The sequence below is a fragment of the Quercus robur genome, chromosome 11 (genome assembly GCF_932294415.1).
Source record: "Quercus robur chromosome 11, dhQueRobu3.1, whole genome shotgun sequence".
NCBI classification, from domain to species: Eukaryota; Viridiplantae; Streptophyta; class Magnoliopsida; order Fagales; family Fagaceae; genus Quercus; species Quercus robur.
Genome location: NC_065544.1, coordinates 4321756 through 4347286, shown reverse-complemented (window position 1 = coordinate 4347286; position 25531 = coordinate 4321756). Strand labels below are relative to the sequence as shown.

Genomic DNA, 25531 nt, shown 5'->3' with positions numbered 1-25531 from the left:
AATATATTGAGTTATTGGCACACAAAAGATAAATAAATAAATAAATAACACACACAAATACATGAAGTTTTACAATTTCCTTCTATGGGTTTTCATATTTTGAAATCCTTACATGATAGTTAATTATCAATTGTCAATGTAAATAGGTGTGACAAGTTTGTATAATGTTTTTATTTGTATGCAGTAGTCATTATTTATTTGTCATTCTTTTTATAAAAATTTTTTAAACTAAATGACAAAACTCAACCCATAGGCACTGTATTAGTTATTGATCCACACAACCACACTCATCCATACATTATACATATAAATAATACACTAAGTGTCTACTTAACCAATTAAATGCTTAAACAATAAGTCAATCACAAACTTTACTATTTTTTTTTTTTTGAATCTAACTTTATAATAAAAAGTTATTATAACATAATAACAATAACAATACATACACGCATGGAACAAACACTCTACATTTCTTAATTATTAAACTATATAAAGTTATATTGTATTTATACTATACACGCACATTCACACACACCACATGCCCAAAACCGCGCTTTGCTAGCCTCCTTGCGTAGATCGACTAGCATTATCCTTGTCAGCTGCCTTATCATCGATCTAGCCGGCTTCATCTTTGGACTCGCTATGCTTCTCATCTTGCCATAAAAAATGCGCAAATGTTGAGCCAAGATTGATCTGAGTCTTCTGGGAGCGAGTTGGAGATGGAGTCATCAGCGATGGCGATGGAATTGGCGTAGATCCAAATATGAAGAAAAGGCAGAAGGTGATGGGTTTTGTGGGCATTCAGACCGGTTTGGATCTGTGGGACATCACAATCTACAAAATCAACCTAGACCCACGAGAGAGAAAGAGGGAGACGGAGAGGTATAGAGAGAGAGAGAGAGAGACGGTTGGAGGGAGAGACGGCAGGAGCTGTGGTGGCTTGTCTGTGTGTGAGATGAGGTTTATGCGTGTGGGTAATAAAAAATTCTTTTTTTCTTTAACATCCAGCTACAATAAGCTACTAGAGATAGAAGCTACTGTACACACTAAAAAATTTTTAACTTCACCTTCCTTGCTGTGAATGTTCTAAAGAAAGTAGAGAAAATAGGAACAGATATAAAATGTTCATATTATTGAATGGAAAATAGAAACTCCTCGTAATGCTTGTATATCCTTACTAAATAAATAGAAGGAACTGTTGCCCTCACTCGCTTGCTAATGGACTATAGCCTGAACAAGGGCATGGATTACATACCAAGTCTTTCTCATACTAGTGCTAGTGCAGATGAAAGCCTTTATGGGAGAGGAAGGGATGATTAAGGGCATCCTCGGTCTTATAGTGTATTTATGCAGCAAGATTAAGATTAAATGGAGGTAGAGGGAATGGGTCTAGTTCAGTTTTAATGGTGAAAGCCTCTTGAAAAAGGCTTAGTCATTTTCGAGCAACATGAGACAGGAGCTATAGTATCTACATGAAAGTATAAAACCGAGTCATACTTGCTTGAATGCAAGACAAGACTGGAACCAAAGCCAAGGGCCTGAACTCTATCATTAGGACCAACAACTCTACTCGCAGGTAGACCTTACCTCCCATTAAGTACAAACAAGATACAAAAGGATGGATCTAATGGCCTATTTGGATTGAGGTGGGAGAGATGAGGAGCAAGGGGGAGTACAGTAGAGTTAGCCGGAAATTAAGCTAATTTCTAGCCAAGTCCCCTCTATTCTTCCTCTCTTCCCCTCAATCCAAACGGATCATAAGAGACTACTATTAGCGAAATTACTTTCTTTGCAATATATTGCCAATGTATTGATGGAACCAATGCTTTCAAATTGTAGGACCTGCTAGAGCAAACCTCAAAAAAGACAATTGAGCATTTTTTCTATGAAGCAAACTAATGTGTTGATGCAACTTGTTATTTTTTGCATATTAACCGTGGTGGTAAATTTGCTAGCTTTGATAAGGTTGAGCTTTTTCTTTATAACAGAACAATATATGTTAATGCATTTTCCTCTTATTATCGAAACAAAAGCAAAAAAGTACCATCATCTAGTGAGTGTGCTCTCATAATCAGCATATTAAAAGATGGAAATACAATGGAACATGTTACAGACTGTTTTCATAATTAAATTACAAATATTCAATCCCATTCATTGCTACATTTTAAACCAAAGAGAAAACATTGCAGCTATCCTGTACCTAAGGACTATAAACTTTACACTCCAGTCTTTTAACTTTTTCAGACAAAAATTGAAAAGAGAAAATTGAAAGATATTTACCTCGTGCTATTGATTTACTTGAAAAGTTAATTTATAAATTATATGATTATTATCCATAAAAGAGGTGGCCCCATCAAATTTGAGAAGACACCATCCTTTTCAAACAACAATAAATCTTTTGACACTTGTTAATGTACACTCTACTTGACAATTAATCCACAATTTCAAGAGCAATATCCACATTTTTTTGAGAGTACCCACATTTAAAACATTGAACTGATTCCTAAAAAAAAAAACCATTGAAATGATTATGTGGTGGACCCCAGTGAAATGCCTAGTGAGATGCTGTGTAAATTTTTTCATTAAAAAATCTGGTAGCTGTAGCAGAACTCTTCAGGATAACATACATAACTCATGCCCAATGTATGGTCAGTCAAAGTTGAATGTTCAAGATTAGGAAAGATTGCAAGTTCATGATATGTTTATGTGCATCTGATCCTAAAAATCGAAGTAAATTATAATACAAGTATATTATAGCTGTATATTGGCCGTAAGTTTGAAAATTCACAATTTCACATTATATAGAAATTAATAATAAAGATTAGAAAATAGTCTGCATAATACAACTAACCTGTACACCAAAAAAATCAACCTTCATCTTCATTTTTTGTTTATACTTATGAAACCAATTACAAACTCGCATTACAATCGCTGCATAACCATGCCCTTAAACTCACCCCATTTGGTCTCTCATACAGCATGTACCAAAATGCAGTGAAGCAAGTGTAAAGCAGAATGGCAGCGTGGTTAATTAATGCTGGCTCTAGAGGGCAACCAAAAAAATAAAAAAAGCATTTCTCTCTGTCTCTCTCTCCCCACAAACAAAATGAAAGATTATTTGTAATATGAATTCTTTAATTTACAAAAGAACCCTCAATTGTCTTTCTAATCAAGGCAAAATTGTTTCTTTTTTCCTTTTTTTTTTTAAAATTTTACACGTCAGCGATCAGTTTTTTAATCAGCAGCAATCTTTTTTTGTTTATGGAGGGATGGAGAGAGAGACAGAGAGAGGATGAAATCACATTTTCTTTTTATAAATAATGCTAAATTGTATCAGATAAGCATGATTATTAAATAAGGCCCCCGGCATATCACCCATTTAGTTGAATTTTTCAGCTTTGAATGCAACTTGTGGATTGCGAATGTTATCCTGGCTTTGAATCAAACGAATCTCCAAACTACTTGATTGTTTCTCAGTCATTCAGTGTCCTCTGCAGAAGTGCCTGCAAGGATGAGAAACACTCCAACAATCAATTTAGAGAACCCAATTGCAGATGGTAACTGCAGGCCATAGTTTAATAATCTAAAAAGTAATGGTTCCTCTACTAATGTCTTCCTTTCTTCTTTTACTTTGTAGGCACACACATGGAAACAGATGTAGAATCACTAATTCTTTTTTTGCTGTAATGTATAAAATCACTAATCAAAGCTTGCGAAAGTGACAAAGAAAGAAAGACATTAAAATAAAACCCCAATCAGGTCATGACTAAAGCATATTAGCATCTCATAGAGGAATATGCTAAGTCAAGTCCACGCCATGTGAAGCAAATGATAGAAAGACGTGCAGAGTTGTAGGTAAACTAGTCTTTAAAAATATAATAATAATTAAAAAAAAAAAATCATTTGATCACGAAGCATAATAGCAGATCAAGCATTTCTGTTTTCGCAATTCACTTCTCTTTACCCGTTCTGAATTCCTATAGCAATTTGTTACCAGAGTGAGTGAAAAAGAGAGGATATGGCAGACGTACTTCTTTCTTCCTTGGTGAGTTCGATCATGAGGAGCATGAATACTTTAGCTCTAAAAGAATTTGGAATTGCTTGGGGATTGGGAACTGAGCTTAACAAACTTGAGAGCACGCTGTCCACCATCCAAGCCGTTCTCCAAGATGCACAGGAGAAGCAGTGGAACAGTGAGGCTGTCAGGAATTGGCTCAGAAAGCTCAAAGATGTAGCTTATGATGCGGATGAGGTTGTTGACGAGTTTGCAACTGAAGCTCTAATGCGAAAGGTGGAGAGAGAGAAAGGTGCGACAAGCCAAGTAAGTAGCTTCTTTTCTCTTCGAAACAGGCTTATATTTCGCATGAAAAGGGCACATAAATTGAAGAATGTGAGGGATAGACTGGATGCCAATTCCAGGGAGAGATCTGAATTCCACTTGAGAGAGGGAGTTATAAACATGGAAGTTTTTGATGTAGAAAAAAGACAAACTAGCTCACTTGTGAATGAAAGTGAGATTTATGGAAGAGATGAGGAAAAAGAAAAGATCATTGAAGTGTTGCTCACTAATGTGTCTGATCAAGATAATCTTGCCATTTATGCTGTATGGGGGTATGGGGGGCTTGGGAAAAACAACACTTGCACAGTTAGTCTACAATAATATAAGGGTGGAGACGCATTTTGAATTGAGAATTTGGGTGTGTGTATCAGATGATTTTCATATAAGAAGGTTGCTAAAGGCAATCTATTGATCGTGGTGCAAGTAGTATCTCCAAGTTGGATCCACTACAACAACAGTTGCAAGAAAAATTGCGTGGGAGAAAATTCTTACTTGTATAGTTGTATTGGACGATGTTTGGAATGAGAACCAAGAGGAATGGGACCGCCTAAAACAACCAGAGTCTCAAAGTTTTCATCATTTTTTTCTTAACCTATGTACCCAATAGAACCAATCTTTACCAAATGGGTTCTGCTTCAGAGCTAACAGTTGCTGCTAGAGGCATGAGACACATTTTACACCATTTACAACAACTATTTACACTCAAACTTAATTAGTTTGACACCATTTACAACAACTATAACAAAATCATGCCTACAATCGGATAAGACACATTTTACACAAACCCAGAGACATCACTGAAACACCACCACTCGATTTGCCAAAACCCCCAATCAAAACCCCAAGCACATTTAAACTCATTAATGAGAAAATAATCATTGCAGCATGTAAAAGACAACAAAATTCTCATTAATGAGAAAAACCACACAGACATAACCATATAGCAAGAAATACTTTAGATCATCATCATTGCAGCATATAAAAGACAACAAAATTCTCATCTTGATTAGTAAATTTACTAGTTTTTAAGTTTCAACAAAATAATCAAAATCCCACATAAAACACAACCTAATATTAACCAAGATCAGAAAAGATATCAGAGGAGAGGACCGTACCTATAATCAACGACGGCGGGAAGCAGCGATGACGGGAACCAATGACAACTGATGGAGACTGGAACCAACGACGACTGATGGAGACTGGATAGGGAGAGTGAGACTGATGGAGAGTGAGGAAGAGTGGGGAAGCTTGATTGCAGAGCGAGCAAGAGAGAGTGTAGAGAGAGAGTGATGGCAGAGAGCGAGGGAAAGAGAGTGTATAGGGAGAGAGAGTGAGTGAATAGGCGTTGTGAGACGTTAGGGTCCTATTGATTCAAACCGCTGAAGAAAACTCGATTTTACGCTTCCCAAGTTATGAACGTCTACACAAACATTTTTTTATTGGGAAAAACCCACGTCTGCAGCGCCAACATGGCACAAAGGACGTCTGACTAACTCGATCATAGAAATATCGAGTTCTTCATAAAAACTCGACTCTCATATTGTCGAGTTACAAAAGAGAAGCATTCCTTCAATTAATTTGGGAAATGGGGCAAAAGGATGTTTAATTTGCGAGAAAAAGGCATTTGCCCATTTTGTCCTATCTCAATCAAAGTCCTTTACTCGTTTTGGTTTTCAATGGCATGTCAAATGAAGAAAAAATTGTTGCTTCTGCTACCTGTATTGCTGGTATCGAACTTGCAACCTTGTGTTAATGGAACACAACAAGTGCCTTGTTTCTTCATTTTTGGGGACTTATTGTCTGATAATGGGAACAATAACAACCTTGTGACTAAGGCAAAAGCCAATTATCAGCCATATGGGATAGATTTTCCTGGGGGACCCACCGGAAGGTTTACTAATGGTCGCAATCTTGTCGATATCATTGGTCAGTATTTACCTTTTTTTAATTATAAAATTTATACTCGTTACAATTTTTATAATTTTTCCTTTTGCGCTGTTTTGAAGTATTTGAATTGGGAAAATTTGATTTTGATTCAAGGAGAGTTTTTATATTTTGGAAGAAAATTGATTTTGATTCCAAGAGCTAGTCTATAGGCTTGCAAAGTTGAATACAAACTTTTTTTATATTTTTTTCTTTTTGCTATCAAGTTGAATACGAACCCGCCTATATATCTACTCGCACTTTTTCTTTCTTTCTTTCTCTATTGTTTTTTTAAGAAGATGTTTAAACCTACTTAATTCACTAGAAATTAAAAGAAAAAGTAGTTACAACAAAATGGAAGTAAGAAATTTTATATATAAATATCTCCATTAAATTACTAAAAAATATCAGATAAATTATAACTTACAAGGTTCTAGGCATTAATTAATCAAATATTAGCTACACATTTAAAAATGACACAATCTCAAATTATTTGAAATGGAGAGAATCTATTTCATAGATTTTTTTTTTAATATGATATTGTATAAAATACCACGTCATTTAAAATTTTAAATGAGATGACACTAGTGGCTAAGCAAAATTTAACTTTAAGTGAGGGAATTTATAATTTACTTACATATATCTTTTTACATGCACACATACATAGTTTTTATACACATTTTGGATGAGCACACTGTACAAACATACTACATATAATACTTAAGACCAATCTGTACAATAAAGTATCACACACACACACACACGTGAATACTAAGGTGGTATTTTAATGATGGGTTCTAGTTAGCTCAACTGGTAAAATTTCTGATAGTCGTATAAGAGATTTGGGGTTAAATTTCTACCTACACTAAAAACTGATTGGACGCTATAGGTTGGAACTCTAAAAAAATAAAATAAAAAATAAAGTGGTATTTTAATGTAAAAAAAAATCCTTAAAAAGATAACATATACTATATTGTATTTATTTGTAAGGTTTTTTTTTTTTTAATAATCTAAATAAGTTGTGTTACAATTTTTCCATAGTCAAATTAACTTATAAATCTCGTATAATGGGTTTTAAAGATTAAACTAACATCGAGTACAACTTATATCGATTTTGTTATAGTGATAAAATAGTTAGACTATATAACAAATTTTTTTTTTCAACCAGCAATAGACGCGTCTCGATTAGAACCTCACGGACTGCGTCATTGCCCCAAGTGCAAAGATAACTATATAACAATTTTAAGCTGATAGTAATCATATATTTTGCGCCTATAATTTTAGATTTAACTTGAAACAATATCAATTTATGTATTTTGCTATGTAACTATTTACAGATTTTTATAAAAAAATAATAAGTTACTGCATAAGGAATTTAAACTCATATAACTTTTTTGGAAGGCAACAATACGATCTTTTTTTTCTTGGTTCAACCTGCCCCTCCCCCCCTCCCCCCTACTTTTGTTTTTTTCCTTTTCTTTTATAATTTTTTTTTTGACAAACAAGAGTATTTAGATCTCTTCAAGTATTTGACTATTTTCTTAGGTATTTGTAGTCTCCTTGTCCTACAGAAACCGGGTTATTACATGGAGGAATCTCTTAAGGTGGCTCTAAAATGCTGCCAACACAAACTGGGTTATTATAGGAAGGAATCCCTTGAGCTGACTCTAAAATGCTGCCAAGATGTTTCAAACCGAGGATCTTATAGATATCATGAGGTCTTAAAAACCATTAAACCAACTTCTTGAGATTACCTTAACAAACATAGATATAATAAAAATTATATATATAAATATATATATATATATATATAACTTTTTTCAATGAAACTTATTAAAAGGAGATATTTGAAACAACACATAAAATAAAAGAGAAAAATAAGGAGGGGGGGGGGGGGGGGGGGGGGGGAACTATATAGGGAGAGTTTTGGTGGGGCTAGGTGGCAAATGCCCTTTCGATCCCTTACTCACATATACATGTAGATTTGTAATATTTAATCTCATGGATATGTTTATATGTTTCCTAATACAACTGACTCAACCGAGTGCATCTCTTTGTTACAACCTTGTGAACTTGACTACTTAACAAGTTTTTCAACACTTTCTCCTTGCAGCTGAACATCTGGGTTTTAACAATTCCATCCCACCTTTCGCTACAGCTAGTGGTCAAGAAATACTTAAGGGGTCAATTATGCATCGGGTGCAGCGGGTATTCGCGAGGAAACAGGACAACAACCGGTAATTAGTCAATAAGGAAAATGTTAAATTAGGTTATCTCTTGTGCCTATTATGGACGACAAATATGGAAAGTTAATTGGGTCAGTATTAGCCTTTATAACTTGGCGTAGGAATTTTTAATACAAAAAACTAAATGCCATGAAAATTGAACTGTAGCCAAGAGATTTGTTGTTCAACTAACATATCTTAGTGTTTTTATTAGAAATGTCCAGGGTTTAAATATCCTCCCACTTTCATTATTGTAATTCGAGAATGGAAAGGCACCATCAAGTTAATATAATTTGGTGCATCATATTGCTGGGTGATCGGATAAGCTTGGATAGGCAGTTGCTAAATCTCCAAGTTACAGTCTCAAACATCAAGAACCTACTTGGAAATAATGAATCATTGGCCACAGCTTATTTAAACAACTGCATATACTCTGTTGCAATAGGTAATAATGACTACCTAAATAATTACTTCATGCCACAGTTCTATCCTACAAGCCGCATATATAACCAAGAGCAATATGCATGCTACGGTTCTCATTCAACAACTCTCTCAACAATTATTGGGTAGCACGAATTTTCCTTATTTGTATTTCTTTTTTTTTTTTGGTTCAATCAGAACACGGTTGTTCTTTCTCTTAAAATTGATATTGAACATGGTTTTTCCTTTTTTATGTTGATGCTAGATTTTGCATAATCTTGGAGCATTGAAGGTAGTTGGGTCTATTAGGGTATACTCCAGTTGAACTCACTATGTGCGGTACTAATTCTTCATGTGTGAACAACATCTTCAATGCAGTCACACTTTTCAATGATTGGGTTGTCACATTGGTGAATGACTTCAATAATAATTTGACCAATGCTAGATTTATCTACATAAACACTACTGAAATCACTCAGCAGTTCTACGTCTCAAGGCAAGATTTCCTAATCAACTTCTAGCACTCTTTCTATCTCTTTCTCCATTTTTATATTACCAATTACTCCAATATTTTAAGCTGTTACAAAATAGTGAATTCAATCATTTAATTAACACGTGCAATTTTTTTATTTAAGAAAATGTGGTAGAGTGAAGATTGAGTTTAAACCTAGAATTATTTGCTCTGATACTATAAAAAATTACAGACTATTCAAAAATAGTTTAAACTATTAGGAAATGTTGAATTTATCATTTAACCACCTCTATAACAATTTCTGTAGCAGGTTCCACAATTTACAAATGTTCCTTGTTGTGAAGTGATAAAAAATCGGCAGCCACAATTCCAATGCATTTCTTTGGGAACCGCGTGTAGCTAGTAATAGGAGCCTATATTCATTTTGGGATGCAGTTCATCCAACTGAAGTCGGATATTTGTTCTATGAGGGAAGAGCATATAGAGCTATGTCCCCAGTTGATGCTTATCCATATGACATCGAACACCTCGCTCAGAGCTAATGAACAAGATGATGTGGGAAGAGAATTCTCAAATGAATGCTTACAATATTGTTACTGTAATTTCTTTTGTGATTATCCCGAAGTTGATACTAAGATTTATGTTCAATAATTGTAATATAAATGACCTTGCTCACAGACAAGGCATCATTATCCAAATGTTATATTACCATCAATAAAATAATCAATCATACGATTGCGATATGTTCAAACAAAATTGTGCCCTACGACAGGTTTTATTTTAGATGAATTTTTAATCCTATGATCCTCTTCCGGTGTTATTTATATCTAAAAAAAGGTGATGTGTTATGAAGTAAATACCTTTAAAAAATATTGTGGTAGGTTTTATTTTAGATATATATTTTATCCTTATTTCATATGTGTGTATATGCGTGGGGATAAATTTTTCAACATGGATTAAAAATACTTCATTCATTGACATAAATAAGATTTTGGATATGGGTTTGCCGACCTTCTAAATGAATTGACCCTAACAAAGTCAAGTGACAACTTGATGCAACCTTGAGGCCGGCAATCCTGAAAGAAATCCTAGTAACAGTATTCCATCCATTGACATGAGAATAGCATTCACTGGGGAGGGAATAGAAGAAAAAGAAAAATTAGATTCTACTTTTTAAGGCTTTTACTATCAACTAGGGTAATTGGTGCATCAATGACTACATGTACAATGCCTTATCATGAAGTGGGACAAGAAAACAATCTTGGTGTCCTTGAAGATTCTTGAACTTGAGTCATAGCCTTATCATGATCCTCACAATTAAAATTCTACGAATAAATTCCCGTGAACATAAATTTCGTATCACAAGAATGCTATCACGTTGACTATAATTTTAGATTCTATTCTCACAACCACCAATCCAAATTTTGAATGAGAAGTCTATGTGGAATGCTAGAAGCTTTTCTGAAATTCTTTAAGTTTGGCTATAAATACCTCAACTGCATTGTATAATTCAAATAACAAATAGTCAGTGTTGCTTATCCAAGCATCATGCACAAAGAGACAGTGAGTGAATTTGAGCCAAGGATAACTTGCTCATATATGCAGCAAGCAATTTGCTTTCTATTGGCTTACGAGCAAGTTCTCTTGGGCTCTACTTCACTCTCTTTTGTCTCAAGCGACAATCTCGATTGTTAGCCAATCCTAGGCACCCACATGGTGGTTTTTATTCTAATAACCATTATATAGAGTCTTCTGGCCTTATGGAGCTTATAAAGTCTGGTTTTGATAGGATCTAACTTGGCTAATGCATTCAATAAATTTCCCTTTGAAATGGTCATCTACCAAGTAAAAATTCCAAAACATCAACAAAAATCAATTCAATCCTAGGATCTAATATTTTAACCCATTAGATCACTCGTAAAATGGGATTCCTAATGTGCTTACCTCAAGAGTCTCAGCCTTATTTACATAAAATCGTTACGCACGGTTTTCTTTTTGGGCTATATGAGTCAGAACTCAGAAGCAACTAATGAGTTTTAGGGATCTACAATAAGTATTAACAGCCACTTAAAAGCCCTCATTGCTTTCCCTTTTTCTTTCATCCGACTATTATAAATCCACATATGAAACATTTGGGAATGGACCACGAAAACATTGGGATAGGAGAGTCTGTTCGATATCAAGAATTTGGATAATGTGAAATTGATGAAGTAACTCACCCAATCTAAATGTAAAACTAAGCAATGAGTTCACTTCAACACCATTTGATTCTTGAGTTTTCTTCTCATTGAGGAATTTGATATCAACAATATGTACAAAAAAAAAAAAAAAAAAAAAAAAAAAAGAAGCTAAAATGCAAATTGCACCCCTTAAGTTTTGCTGAAATTTATATCAGTCCTCTAATTTTACTTTCATTCAATTAAGTTTTCTAAATTTGAAATTTATTCAATTTAGGCATTTTATCCAATTTTGTTAAAAAATGGCTATTAAAAAAAATTATTTTCACATTAAAGAAATCCATAAAATTAGTAAAAATATATTATAGATTTTTTTATATTTGCGAAAGTTTATTTAAAAAAAAAAATCATTTTTCATTGCTTAATTGTGTACATAACGGCAATTTTTTCAACGGAATTGGACAAAATGCCTAAATTGAATAAATTTGAAACTTAGAAAACTAATTAAATGAAAATAAAGTTAGAGAATTGAAATAAATTTCTTTCAAACTTAAAAGGTGCAATTTGCATTTTAGTAAAAAAAAGAAAAAAACACAAATCTTTTTTTATTTTTTTTGAGGAAAAAAAAACACAAATCTAAGTTTTTTTTTTTTTTTTTTTCTTGAAAGAAAAGGGAGAGAAGATTCAAACCCAGTTCATCACATGGAAAGAGTCGATGCAAGCTTGATTCTAGTTGAGAGAGAGAGAAAGAGCTCAACTTATTATCAATAAATTAAAATACTTTTTTTTCTTCATTTTATATGTTTTTGCCAATCTCAAGGCTATTATGAGATTTATTTATGTTGTGGAGAGGACCACTATGAAAGCTACTAATGCCATAATTACGATCACAAGAAACTTTGCCACAAATTGCTTTGAGTGTGTCATTTACACATAGTCTTTAACTTTCTCAACTAGCATTTGAAGAACTTTTGTTAAAGAAACATGCAATTGGCCTTAAGCTATGCTTACACAGTACTTGCAAAGACATTTATCGGAAGCATATATAAATTGATGAAAGAAAAAATCTTGATATGGAAGCTTTTGGGCACACCAAATAAATTTACAAATACATACCAAAATCCTTATCAACGTTTATTCCTTAATGTAAGGTTGAATTTTATCAACCATCTTGTTGGCTTTATTCCGTGCCAAATTTGCTTGTATTTTAGGAATTAGTAACCCTGTATTTAGGTGGGAATCATGTAAGGGTAGTGTGTGAAGAAAAGTTCAAGATTGTGCAAAGAAGCAGGGACTCGTGATTGGATCTCATGGGTGGCTCGCGGCTAGCAAGCTGCCAGAAAGTTGCACACGTGCCAAGCATGCCAAAATTTGTATTATTATTATTTTTTTATCCTTAAGAAAAATTTGTGAACATCCTAAATTTTTTTAGGCCTAACATGATTGAACTTTGGACAAAATTTGACAACAAAGTTAATTGTAAGTCTTGTAGACTAAGGTTACAACCTTACTCTATATATATATATATATATATATATATATTTATTTATTTATTTATTTATTAGATGTGAATTTTGACAAAATCCATTAATAGATTACATTTAAAAAAAAAAAAATTATATCTTCAATACTTGCAAAATTTTAGGAAGATTAAAGATCAATAGCTAATTTTTAAATTTTAAGTTTTTGTAGTCTAAAATTATATATAAAAAATAAGTTTATGAATCGAATAGTAAATAAAATCCGATTAACATAAAATTTGACATGTGTTTGAAGAACATTGAGAACATGCAATTTAATAGTTAGAATTTGAAAATATGTAGTCCTAGGCTACAACTAAGACCTTTCCCCTCTTCCCGTGTGTGTGTGTTAAAAATACTTTAATAGTTTTTAAACCCCTTAAAACACAATTGGATTAACCTAGTTAATTAGCCAAGTTGTTACTTAGTCCAAATTCCAAGTCTAGGTTATCACAATCAAACAATCATATCATGCATAGCAGCGGAAAATAAATAAGACAATGATATGATCACCCAGGAAAACCAAACCGGTAAAAAACCTGGGGAGGATTTAACCTAGCTATCCTCAAGGTAAAAAGCAAATCTACTAGAAAGAATCGAAGTTCGTACAATAAGACTTACAAGCCCCCACGCTCGACTTCTTATTGCTACCCACCAGTAGAACTTACTGACACGACCACGTGCAAGCTCTGAATCTACGGACTCCTTCTTTCTTTGGCCTTTGCAAAACACAAACACCCCGTTCGTGACTTTGAGATCCCACTCAAAGGTTTTGCAACACAAACACTCCTGTTTGTGACTCCAAGACCACCCTTGAAGGTTTAGATCATCAACACCTTTAATGACAAGAGAAGGTAGCAACTTCTACAATACCAGATCTTGAGATTCTTCAAGGAATAACGCCGGTAGAAGACATAAGAGAGCTTTTTAGGAACAAAACCCTAAATACAAAAGAGGCACACTCTTTTCTCTCTGAAAAGCCGCACAAAAACGTGCTTAGGGTTTCCTTTATATACTGGGAGAAGTAGATTAGAAACTCTAATCCTTAACGGGCTTGAACTGTTGTTTGGGCTTAATTAAAATTCTGTAGATACGACTTTCGATCGATCGAGCCTGTTTTTCAATCGATTGAACCAGACAGATTATGAAATCTTCTTCCTGCAGCTTGTATGTTCTTAAATCTTGACTTGAATCACATTGAGCATTGTCTAATAAAACCTATAAACTCTAAAATCTATATTTACACAAGTTTGTATTCACGATTTGCCAATTGTTCCAAACATTTAGAACCTAACATACTTAATATTCTCAAAAGAAAAAACAGTAGATTAATCCCACTTTAGAAAATGAGTGTGAGTCAAAGAGGTTTAAAATCTGTGTTGTGTATCCAAAGAGTTGGCCCTTTTGGATATACACCATTGTCAGTTTTTTTAAGACTTTTTCCCCTCTCTTCGTGTGTGTGTGTTAAAAATATTTAGTATTCTAAAATAAATAAATAAAAGTTTGTACCCAAACTTTGTCCTTAAACTTTGGCCCCCTTAACAATATATTAGGTCATTATAAGAATATCATACAACGGTTTTATGAAAATTTGTAGAAGGAAATTGTAAGACTTTATATATTTGCGTGTATAATTTAAGTTTCTTAATGACCACCCTGTAAATAATTCCCACTAAGCACAGACGTCGTAGTAGCTTCTACAACTTGACAACGTTCTCTCTATTACTTTGATGACTTTATGAGGCTTTAAGTACGTACTGGAACCCTAGTGCATGGATCCCTAAGTGATTTAGTTAACATAAGCGGCATACTAAAAGGCTTGTAAAAGCGAATCTTGACCCTAGAGTTGAGGTTTCAATAAACCAGGTAGACCGAGCTAATATTGAGGCAGCAGTCGAGTTAACTTGACTTCTTGACTTGATCTTGAGCTGATTTTTGTGTTTTCAATGTAGATTTTCAATACACACATTTAGACACTAAAGTTTACATTTCAAATACACGAATAAAGTTTTGGATACAGGTTTGCCGACACTCTAAATGAATTGACCCTAACAAAGTCAAATGGCAAGTTGATGTAACCTTGATGTTTGCCAGCCCATAAGCAATCCTAGTAACAATATCCCATCCATTGACACGAGACTTGCATTTAATGGGGGAGAATAGAAGAAAAAGAAAAGTAGATTCTACTTTTTAAGGCTTTACAATGCCTTGGAACTAGGACAGGAAACCAACGTTGGTGTCCTTGTAGATTCTTGAGGTTGAGTCATAACCATATCATGATGGTCACAATTAAAATGCTAAGAATAAATTCCCATTAATTAAAGTAAATTTGGCATGCCAAGAATGCAATCACGTTGTAATATAATTTGAGATTCTATTCTCACAACCACCAATCAAAATTTTGAATGAGAAGTCTATGTGGAAGGCTTGAAGCTTTCTGAAATTATGAGTTTCCCTATAAATACCTCAACCGCAGTGCATAATGCAAATATCAAATAGTCAATGTTGCTTATCTAAGCGTCATGCATGAAGATTGAAGAGACAGAAAGTGAATTTGAGCCAAGGATGACTTACTCATATATGCAGCAAGCAATTTGCCTTCTCTTGGCTTACGAGTAAGTTGTCCTTGTCTCTACTTCACTCTCTTTTGTCTCAAGCAACGCTCCCAATCGTGTGCCAATCCTAACTACACCATACAACAGCGCACTCACACACACAGTGGTTGTTATTTTACTAAAAATTATGCAGAGTCTTCTAGTCTTATGGAGCTTATAAAGTCTGGTTATGATAAATTCTACCTTGGCTGATGCTTACATAGAAACACTATCGTTTGGCTGTTATGATCAATGTGTTGCAAAGAAAGGTTCTAAAGCACTATCTATAAAGATCAATTAATGTGTCAATAAAGAAAAAAAAGAAGAAGAGATAAAACCAACGAAAATTACATAATAAGAATAACAAGCTCAATTACAAACGAATTTTTATTTCAAATATAAATTATACGCAGAAACAATTAGAAACAAATGCAATTTTATCCAACAACGGGTTTTTAAGCCAATAAACTTTCACTTGTATTAATTAAGTTCCCAAGAGTTCCTTTACATATTTAATAGTAGATTTTTCAATTTAATGTTTGTCAAATAAATATATAACACAAAAGATATTTTTGAAGGAAAAGGGTCGGAAAAGTTTTTCTTGATTTGTCGATGACATATATAGGATAAACAGGAAACCAAATTGATTTTAGTGTTTCCACTAAAGAAGCAAATCTGTCTTTATTTATATTTGTGTATAAATTTCCTTTGAGGTTTTCTCGTAAGTTTTTAAATCCCACATTTTTCTTAAATCAACGTTCTAGTATATATGTTCTAATTTGGTTTTTATGGCTACAAATTACGTTTGTTAAAATAGAAGAACTATACAACGGCGTTTCAGCTATTCATAGACAAGAAACTAAAATGCTGCCATTGATCTGTTTAAAAACAACTTATTTAGTTTTTTGTTGAAAACTTTTTACTGAAAATGTGTTAAAATATACCTGTATCTTGAAAAAAAATTGGAAAAGTGAGGTTTTAAAAAACTGTATATAAAAGTTAAAAGCTAAAGCTAAAAGTTGATGAGGAAAACATTCAGTGAGGAAAACAAATTTGGCCGCCAAATAGCAACATTCAGTGAGGAGGTAAAAAATTCATCACCAAATATTAAAAAATACTTATAAATGATGAGGAAATCATGTTTTCATCAATAAAGATATTACAAATTGTGACGAAAATTCTTTAAAAACTAGAGCCAAAGAGATTTGTAGGTCGGATGTCTAGCAACGAAATATTTTGTCGCACAAAGTGGGATCTAGTGAGATGAAAATATTCGTTGCAAATATTAACAATAGGTTAAACACTAATTTCATCGCCCAATATAAAAAAAAAAAAAAAAAAAAAAAGTTACTATCATTGGCGACCGAATGCTTTTTTCTCTTCTCCTATAAATCCCAAAAAGGTAAGGTTAGTGCAATTTGTTTAAGTACATACGGTAAGTACTCTATACTTAAATATTTGTAAAATTATATAGTGAAATTCATGATGTTTGATATTGTGGTGGTTGTTGAGTTGGAGCATGGCGCTATAAGGTAGTTTAATTTGATATTAAGAGTGTTATTATTTTGTGTATATTTGTTTGATTATTAAAGTATATATAAATTGGAGTATGGAAAGTAGTAATCAATTTCTTAACTTTCGATCCCTTCTGAATTGAATATAAAATATCGTAAGTATAGTGATAGTGTGAAACAGTAACTTCTTAATATCTCCTTGATGAAAATAGAGAAGGAATATGTTTCATTCATGTGACAAAGTCTAGTTTAGACCCGTCTTATGAAATCTCGCTGGATTAGTGTAATTTATTCTGACAAGGCTCCTCTTAATTTCTTGTTTGGTCAGTTCATAAATATTTAGAAATCTCGTTGCATTAATGCACATATCTTTGTCGTGACTCCTTATCACTTAAATTGTCACCGCTCACGGATTTCAAGTAGAAAATCCTCTTGTTCTCCGGGTACATACTAGAAGGGGGGTATTATAAAATGCCTCATCTACGTCGTGTATGAGATGCTACTAGATTTCCATTTGAGATTGGATGAAGTGGTTAGTGGTATGAGTTGTTTTGTATGACATAGAATATGTATTGAAGAAAAAGAATAGAAGAAAAAGAAAAGTAGATTCTACTTTTTAAGGCTTCACGACGCCTCGGAACTGGGATAGGAAACCAATCTTGGTGTCCTTGTAGATTCTTAAAGTTGGTAATAACCTTACCATGATTCTTATAATTAAAATTCTAAGAATAAATTCCCGTTTAACGTACATTTCGCGTGCCAAGAATGCTATCACATTGCACTATAATTTGAGATTCTATTCTCACAACCACCAATCAAATTTTGATTGAGAAGTCTAAGTGGAAGACTAGAATCTTTTCGGTAATTATTTAAGTTTGCCTACAAATTCCTCAACCGCATTGCATAATTCAAATATCAAATAGTCAATGCTGCTTATATGAGCACCATGCATGAAGATTGAAGAGACAGTGAGTGAATTTGAGCCAAGGATGACTTGCTCATATATGCAGCAAGCAATTTGCCTCTCTTGGCCTCTGAGCAAGTTGTCCTGGGCTCTAATTCACTCTCTGTCTCAAACAACACTCCAAATCGTGAGCCAATCTTAAGTTCACCAAAGAACCATGACTTAAATAAGGCTATAGCAACAGTCCGCTCACACACAATGGTTTTTATTCTAATAGCAATTATGCAGAGTCTTCTAGTCTTATGGAGCTTATAAAGTCTGCTTATGATAAATTCTACCTTGGATGATGCTTCATAGACACACTATCGTTTGGCTGTTATGATCTATGTGTTGCAATGAAAGGTTCTAAAACACTATCTATAATGAATTTATGTGTCGATTTAAAATATAAAAAAATAAAAAATAAAAAATAAAAAAATAAAAAAAATAAAAAATAAAAGAAAAGAAAGAAAGAAAGCCAACGAAAATTATATAATAAGAATAACAAGCTCAATTACAAATGATTTTTATTTCAAGTATAAATTATACATAGAAAGAATTAGAAACAAATGAAATTTTCCAACGACTAATTCTTAAGCCAATAAAAATTTCACACGTATTAATTAAGGGACAAAATTGGCAAATGCCCTTTTTGGGCAAAAAAAATAGCATTTTGCCCTATTTCCCAAACTAATTAGGGAAATACCCTTATTTTGAAACTCAATTTTCTCAAAATCGAGTTATAAAAAAAAAAAAAAAAAAAAAAAAAATTTCTAGAGCCCTATAGTGGCATTTTAAGTAGCCTATTTTTGGAACTTGAGCTCCATGAACTTGAGTTACATGCAATTTTTTTTTCTTATTTTTACCTATAATTCGAGTTCATGGAGCTTGAGTTTCAAAATGCCGCTATAAATCCTTAAAACGTCACAATAAGCTCCTTAAAAACGTCACTATAGGGCTTAACTCGATTTTGAGAAAATAGAGTTTCAAAAGAGGGGCATTTCCCTAATTAGTTTTGGAAATGAGACATAATGCTATTTTTTTTGCCCGAAAAGGGCATTTGCCAATTTTGTCCATCAATTAACTTCCCAACTGTTGTTGTATATATATAATTGTAGTTATTTCTATTTAATGTTTGTCAAATGAGTCCAAATTTGGTAAGGATGAGGTGTAAAACTCATGTTTTATGCCATCTAATAAGAGATTGTCACATTAGCATTTTACTTAAAATTCAATACATCTTATCACATCAAATAATATCTCAATAAACTTCCAAATTAGTTGGATTTATATATGAGAATTAGAACTAATTGGATTTAATCTCTTGTCAAATATATATATATATATACTCTATATAGATTAATTGGTTACAAACCCGTGTGATGTACAAAAATGCTATTGGAAATGAGATCTAGTAAAGATATTTTGGTTTAATTTTCTTATTTAGTTGAATATATAAACCTTTTCTTTTTGGAAGTTTGAGTTGTTGTTAGTTTTTTTTTTTTTTTTTTTTTTTGATAGACTGAGATGTTGTAGGTTAGAGAATGTTTTAATCATCATATGATTTTAGTTTTGCAAGAAAACTATGCACAGATGCATAATATTCTTAGAAACAAGAGATGATGTTAATAATATACTAATGGTGTTTAACTTTAGTTTTTGCAATGTTTTCTAACCTAATTTATCGATTTTGTCTTTACTTCTATGTCTGCATATGTTTAATTCATGTAATCATGACTTCTTTTCTTAATAAAATATAAATTACACCCTTTAATTTAAATGAATTTTATTTATGTCGCTAATTTTTTTGTCAAGTCCATATTTTAAAATTTATTTTTGTTATCAAGTTTGTCATTTTTTTTTTAATGTGTGTTCTAGTAGGTATTACTGTTTACTTAAAAAAAAAAAGTAGAGATGTTTATCCCATATTGATTACGTGTATCTAGTGTCTGTTGCTTATAATCTCAAACTACAACTATAAAGATTAGACTATTTTGTAGTTGTACTCTGATTATATAATGTATTATAAACCCGGTTTAAAATACTAATATTATTATTTTCATGTGTGTTATAGTAGGTATTACTATTTACTAAAAAAAAAAAAAAAAGTTAGTCATTCTTTTCATTTTCATTTGTAAAATTGCTTTTAACCTCTTACAAAATGACATAAATATGGCTTCTACGCAAGCTTTATTGTTTTGATACTCTCTAATTTTTTTAATATTAAAAAAGTACCCAATTTTATTTTAATATATCTCACTCTTCTGGATGTTTCTCACTATTCTTTCTCTCCTCCTCGAATCGTGGCTCGCCAGGGGAGGATCAAGCTGGGCTTTGTTCTTGTCAAGGAGTTCATTAAATGCATGTGAATTGTTTTACACAAGGTTTTTTTTTTTTTTTTTTTTTTTTTTTTTTATTATTATTATTATTTTATTTATTTATTTATTTATAATAATAAATGCTGTGTGGCATATCACGTGTCTTCAAAATTATTATTTTAATATCACCATTTTGCCATGTTAGATTTTTGGCTAAAATTACAAATTAGTCCTCTAATTTTGACCACACAATTGTTCAATTATTTTCTCTAAGTTTCATGTTTATTCAATTAAGACATTTTTAGGTGAGTTTCAGTTAGCTAAATTGATAAAGTCTTTGATAGTTGTATAAGAGATTTGAGGTTCAATACTCGCCTACACCAAAATTGATTGGTGTCTTGATCTGATAATAAAGAGTTATTATCAAGAACGGACATCATAGGTTAAAACTCTCTAAAAAAAATTAAGGTATTTTTAACAATTTTCGTTAGGTGTTGTTGTTAAGTAAATGTTTTATTATTTTTAATTTTTAAAATAATAAAAATCCATAAAACTAATAAAAATATTTTTTAAAAGATGAAAACTAAAAATATATAAAATTAATTTTATTTTCAAATGGGAAGAACACAGACCCATTACATATAGATTTGAACATAAAATTTCTTCACAGATTCAAACAACTTTGAATCTTACAACCACTATCTTGAAGCTCCACTATCATATACACAAAAGATGTTATCAAATCGAAGAAAAATAAACAATTGATTGCAATATTGAAGTATTGCAATATTGATTGCAATATTGAAGGATGCCACAAATGACGTCGTAGGGTGGTTGAAGGGAGGGAGCAAATTAGGGTTTGGGAGATTTGGGTAAGGAGAGAGGGGAATGAAACAATGAGACAAAGGTTGATATAAATTGGGGAAGTGATTCTAGATTTGAGCTTGAAGTTGCTAAATTTGACAACATAGATTTCATGGAGTTAGGGAATCAACGGCTCCATTTATGCTTAAATAGGAAGTAGAGTAGAGGAGACAGTCAAACATGAATTGAATTTAGGATCTCATACATTGACACTATGTTAAATTATTGATTCTTCCAAAAGTTTATGCTATTGGAAATAATAAATTTAACCATTTAATCACATACTCTCTCTCTCACACACACACACACACACACACATATATATATATATATAGAGAGAGAGAGAGAGAGAAGTATTTTACCACTATTTGCTTTTTAAAAATCCAAAATAGGAAAAAAAAAGTTCATTTTGACACACAAAATTATTATTTTTCTAATAACTCACACATAAAAATATAGTTTCATGTTGCATGCTCACATACATTAATTATGAATCCCATCACTCATAAAAACACAAACTACTTTGGATACCTTTTATGTGAACAAAGCATATAAAATATTGCATTGTAGCTCAACCAAATCCGGGTTCAAATAACTCCACATTTAATTATTGAAGTTTTTTTAAAATTTTTTTTTTCCAAAATACCAATATATTTTCTTTATAAATTTTCATGTGAAATATTGGAGGAAATTATGAAAAAGTTGAGGAAATTATGAAAAAGAGTTTCACATGATCTAATTGTGTTAAACTCATACATTTTTTCATTACATATCTTAAATTAGGAAGACCAAACTGAAAGTAGTATTACAGAAGTTGAAGAAAGAGAGGTTGAAGACTCAAAGCCTAACGGCTAGTTTTGCAACTGCTACTTGTGAAGAGTTAAAACGGAGTGTTTTACTTTAATGAGACACGACGTCATTTTACATTTATACACGCGTGTCACATTAAACCTTTAAACCAAACGTTGCCGTTTTGATCAAAGGCCTTTCCTTCTTCACAGATTCAAGACATACTCTATTTTCTCCTCTCTTGGGTTCAATTATGAATATAGTAGATATTTGTAGATATTTATCTGAGATGTACAGCTGTAATTTTCAGTCAGTTTTCGTAGGAGTTTATTACAGGTGGTTAGATTAGAACCTTCTAGAAGCTTCCAGAGCGGTTACCATTCTTTGTAAGATATAAATAGAGGATGTGTAAGTAGTGTTCATTTAACAAGCTTGAATAGAAATCTTTTCTTGATTCATCATTTTTTTCTCTCTGTTTTTCTCTTAATCTGCCATTGTTAAAGCTTCAAGCTTGTTATCTTTCATGGTTTCAGAGCCTGAATCCATGGCTTCCACTACTCTTGCAAACATTACTACTTCTACAAACACTAATCTTCCATCACCGCAGATCACTACTCAAGCACCCTCACCATTTTGCTACTGTCTAATATGTCAAACTTGATGTCAATCAAGCTTGACTATATGAACTACATTCCTTGGAGGCACCAGTTGATCACAATACTGGAAGCTTACTCTCTAGTTGAACACATTGATGGTTCAACCTCACAACCTGGTCAGTTTCTTCTTAATGCTCAAGGGCACTTGACCACGAATGTGAATCCAGAGTTCTAGACCTGGAAAATCAAAGATAAGGCTCTCCTTTCTTTGATCAATTCAACACTAACTCCACAAGTTTTCTCTCTCATGGTTGGAATTGCCACTTCAAGAGAAGTGTGGAATACTTTAAAGCAAAGGTTTACCTCAACTTCAAGGGCTAACATACTCAATCTGAAGTTGGAACTTCAAAGTCTCAAGAAAGGTTCAGATTCAGTGAACAACTTTCTGTTGAAGATTAAGATCGCTCGTGACAAACTTCTTGCAGTTGGAGTAGTGGTGGATAATGAAGAACTCATTTGCATTGTTCTTCGAGGTCTACCCAAGGATTTTGCTCACTTTTGTTCAGCAATCCGTACTAGGAGTGAACCAATTACCTATGAACAGCTCTCAATTATGCTGCAGAGTGAAGAACAGGCCATGGCAGAGAATCTTGATAGCTTTTCACACTCTCTAGCCATGTTTGCTTCAGCAAATAAAGGCTCCATTAGCTCTCATCTCCAGCCACACAACCATGGTGGTTTCAATGGTGGCTCTAATAGAGGAGGAGGAAGGAACAATGGTAATAGAGGTAGAGGTGGAGGAAGGTTCAACAACAGTCATGGTGGAGGTCAACACCAGTTTTTCAATTCCCAACCTCAACAGAATTATAACTCACCTCAGAATGCTCACTTTGGAGGTTAATTTGGTGGTCAATCTGGTGGTCAGACCTTCAAGAATGATAGATCTAGCTGTCAGATTTGTGGCAAGACAAGTCACCAAGCTCTTGACTGTTATCACCGAATGGATTTTGTCTATCAAGGCAAGAATCCACCAACCAAACTAGCAGCAATGGCTTTAGCATCTAATGCAGCCTTAACCAATTGTCAAGATCCTTGGTTAGCTGACTCAGGCACTTCAAACCATCTCATTGCTAACTTGAACAACCTTTTTGTTCAGTCACAGTATAAATGTTCAGAACATATCACAATTGGCAATGGAAAAGCCCTTCCTATTAACCATATTGGTAATGCTTCCCTCTCTACTAAATACCATGAATTTTTGCTTAAAGATGTCCTTTATGTCCCTAGGATAGCCATGAACCTTCTATCTGTTCACAAGTTTTGCTTACATAATAACTGCTCTTGTCATTTTGATGCTAATTAACTCACTGTTCAGGATGTTCCTACGAGGAGAATCATTTACAAGGGCTTGAGTGAGAATGGGGTTTACCCAATCTATCCACAGCTTTTCAACAGACCTTTTCCACACTCTACTTCATCCACACAATTCAGTTCCCTTTCAACACAGAACAACTCATCTTCTACATCTTTTCATGCACGAAAGTCAAACAAGTGGTTGCTTTGGCACCATAGAGAAGGTCATCCTAGTAATAATGTACTTCAAGGTGACCTATCTTCTATTTCCTTTCCTATTGATTGTAATAAACCTGTTTTGGTTTTGACAATCATTGTAAGCATTGCCTTAATGGTAAAATGCATCACTTACCATTCAATAAATCTGATTTTGTTGCTTCTAAGCCCCTTGAACTTGTTCACAGTGATGTATGGGGACCAGCACCTATTACATCCATCAATGACTTTAGATATTACCTAGTCTTTGTTGATGATTACTCTAAATTCTCTTGGCTATATCTGCTTAAACATAAGTCTGATGTGTTTCCTATGTTTAAGTATTTTAAAGCTTCACAGTACTCTCAAAATTTTAAAAAGGGGTGAGTTCACCATAACTGCCTTTCATCAGTTTTGCTCCAGTCATGGTATAATCCATCAAACATCCTACCCTCATACTCTCTTTACATAGTTCCTCCCATCTCCCTACATCAGACTTTCCATCTGCTTCCACACTTTATCAGTCTACCTCACCTGCTCCAATACCTGGCCAGTCCATCTCCATGGACATCATACCTGCTGTTTCATCATCCTTGCCTAACCCTATCCCTATTCCAGTAACCTTAGCTATACAGTCCACCCAATCTGCTACTCAATCCAATTTTAGTTCATCTATTGTCTTGACTGTACCAGATTCTGTGCCTGTTTCAAATGTTCATCCTATGACTACTAGATCCAAAGTAGGTATTTTCAAGCCCAAAGCCTTTGGTACATCAAAAACCAAGGCTGCTTCAATGGATTACACTATCACTGAGCCTCTATCATTTAAGGTTGCTACTAAGAATAAACAATGGTGTATTGCTATGGATGAAGAATTTGATGCTCTCACTAGGCAAGGCACTTGGGTTTTAGTGCCTCCCACACCAACTCAAAATATAGTGGGTTGTAAATGGGTCTTCAAGTTGAAACACAACAGTGATGGCTGCATCAACAAGTACAAGGCTAGACTTGTGGCTAAGGGATTTCATCAACAGTATGGTATTGATTTTGATGAAACCTTCAGCCCTGTGATCAAGCCTCCTACTCTCAGAATTATTCTCTCTCTTACTGTCCAATTCAATTGGCCTCTCAGACAGTTGGATGTTCGAAATGCTTTTCTTCATGGTGTCTTGAAGGAAGAGGTATACATGGTTCAGCCACAGGGTTATGTAGATCCTATCTTCCCTAATCATGTTTGTAGACTCCAGAAGTCCCTTTATGGTCTTAAACAAGCACCAAGGGCTTGATTT

The 25531-nt window shown here is 33.3% G+C and overlaps 1 protein-coding gene and 1 pseudogene across 3 annotated transcripts; one reads left to right on the top strand and one right to left on the bottom strand.

Annotated features, from left to right (window-relative positions):
• Positions 1-3984: 3984 nt before the first annotated feature.
• Positions 3985-10145, top strand: LOC126707414 (GDSL esterase/lipase At4g30140-like). 3 transcript variants are annotated; one of them, XM_050407037.1, is made up of 3 exons: positions 3985-4321; positions 8376-8499; positions 9173-10145. In XM_050407037.1, the coding sequence occupies exons 1-3, from the start codon at positions 4019-4021 to the stop codon at positions 9181-9183; spliced, it is 438 nt and encodes a 145-aa protein (XP_050262994.1). In that variant the 5' UTR covers positions 3985-4018; the 3' UTR covers positions 9184-10145. The 3 variants fall into 3 exon arrangements, with proteins under 3 accessions (XP_050262994.1, XP_050262995.1, XP_050262993.1); XM_050407036.1 differs by lacking the exon at positions 3985-4321 and adding an exon at positions 4333-6265; XM_050407038.1 differs by lacking the exon at positions 8376-8499.
• On the bottom strand, positions 7298-7489 carry LOC126707856 (U4 spliceosomal RNA; annotated as a pseudogene).
• Positions 10146-25531: the final 15386 nt, after the last annotated feature.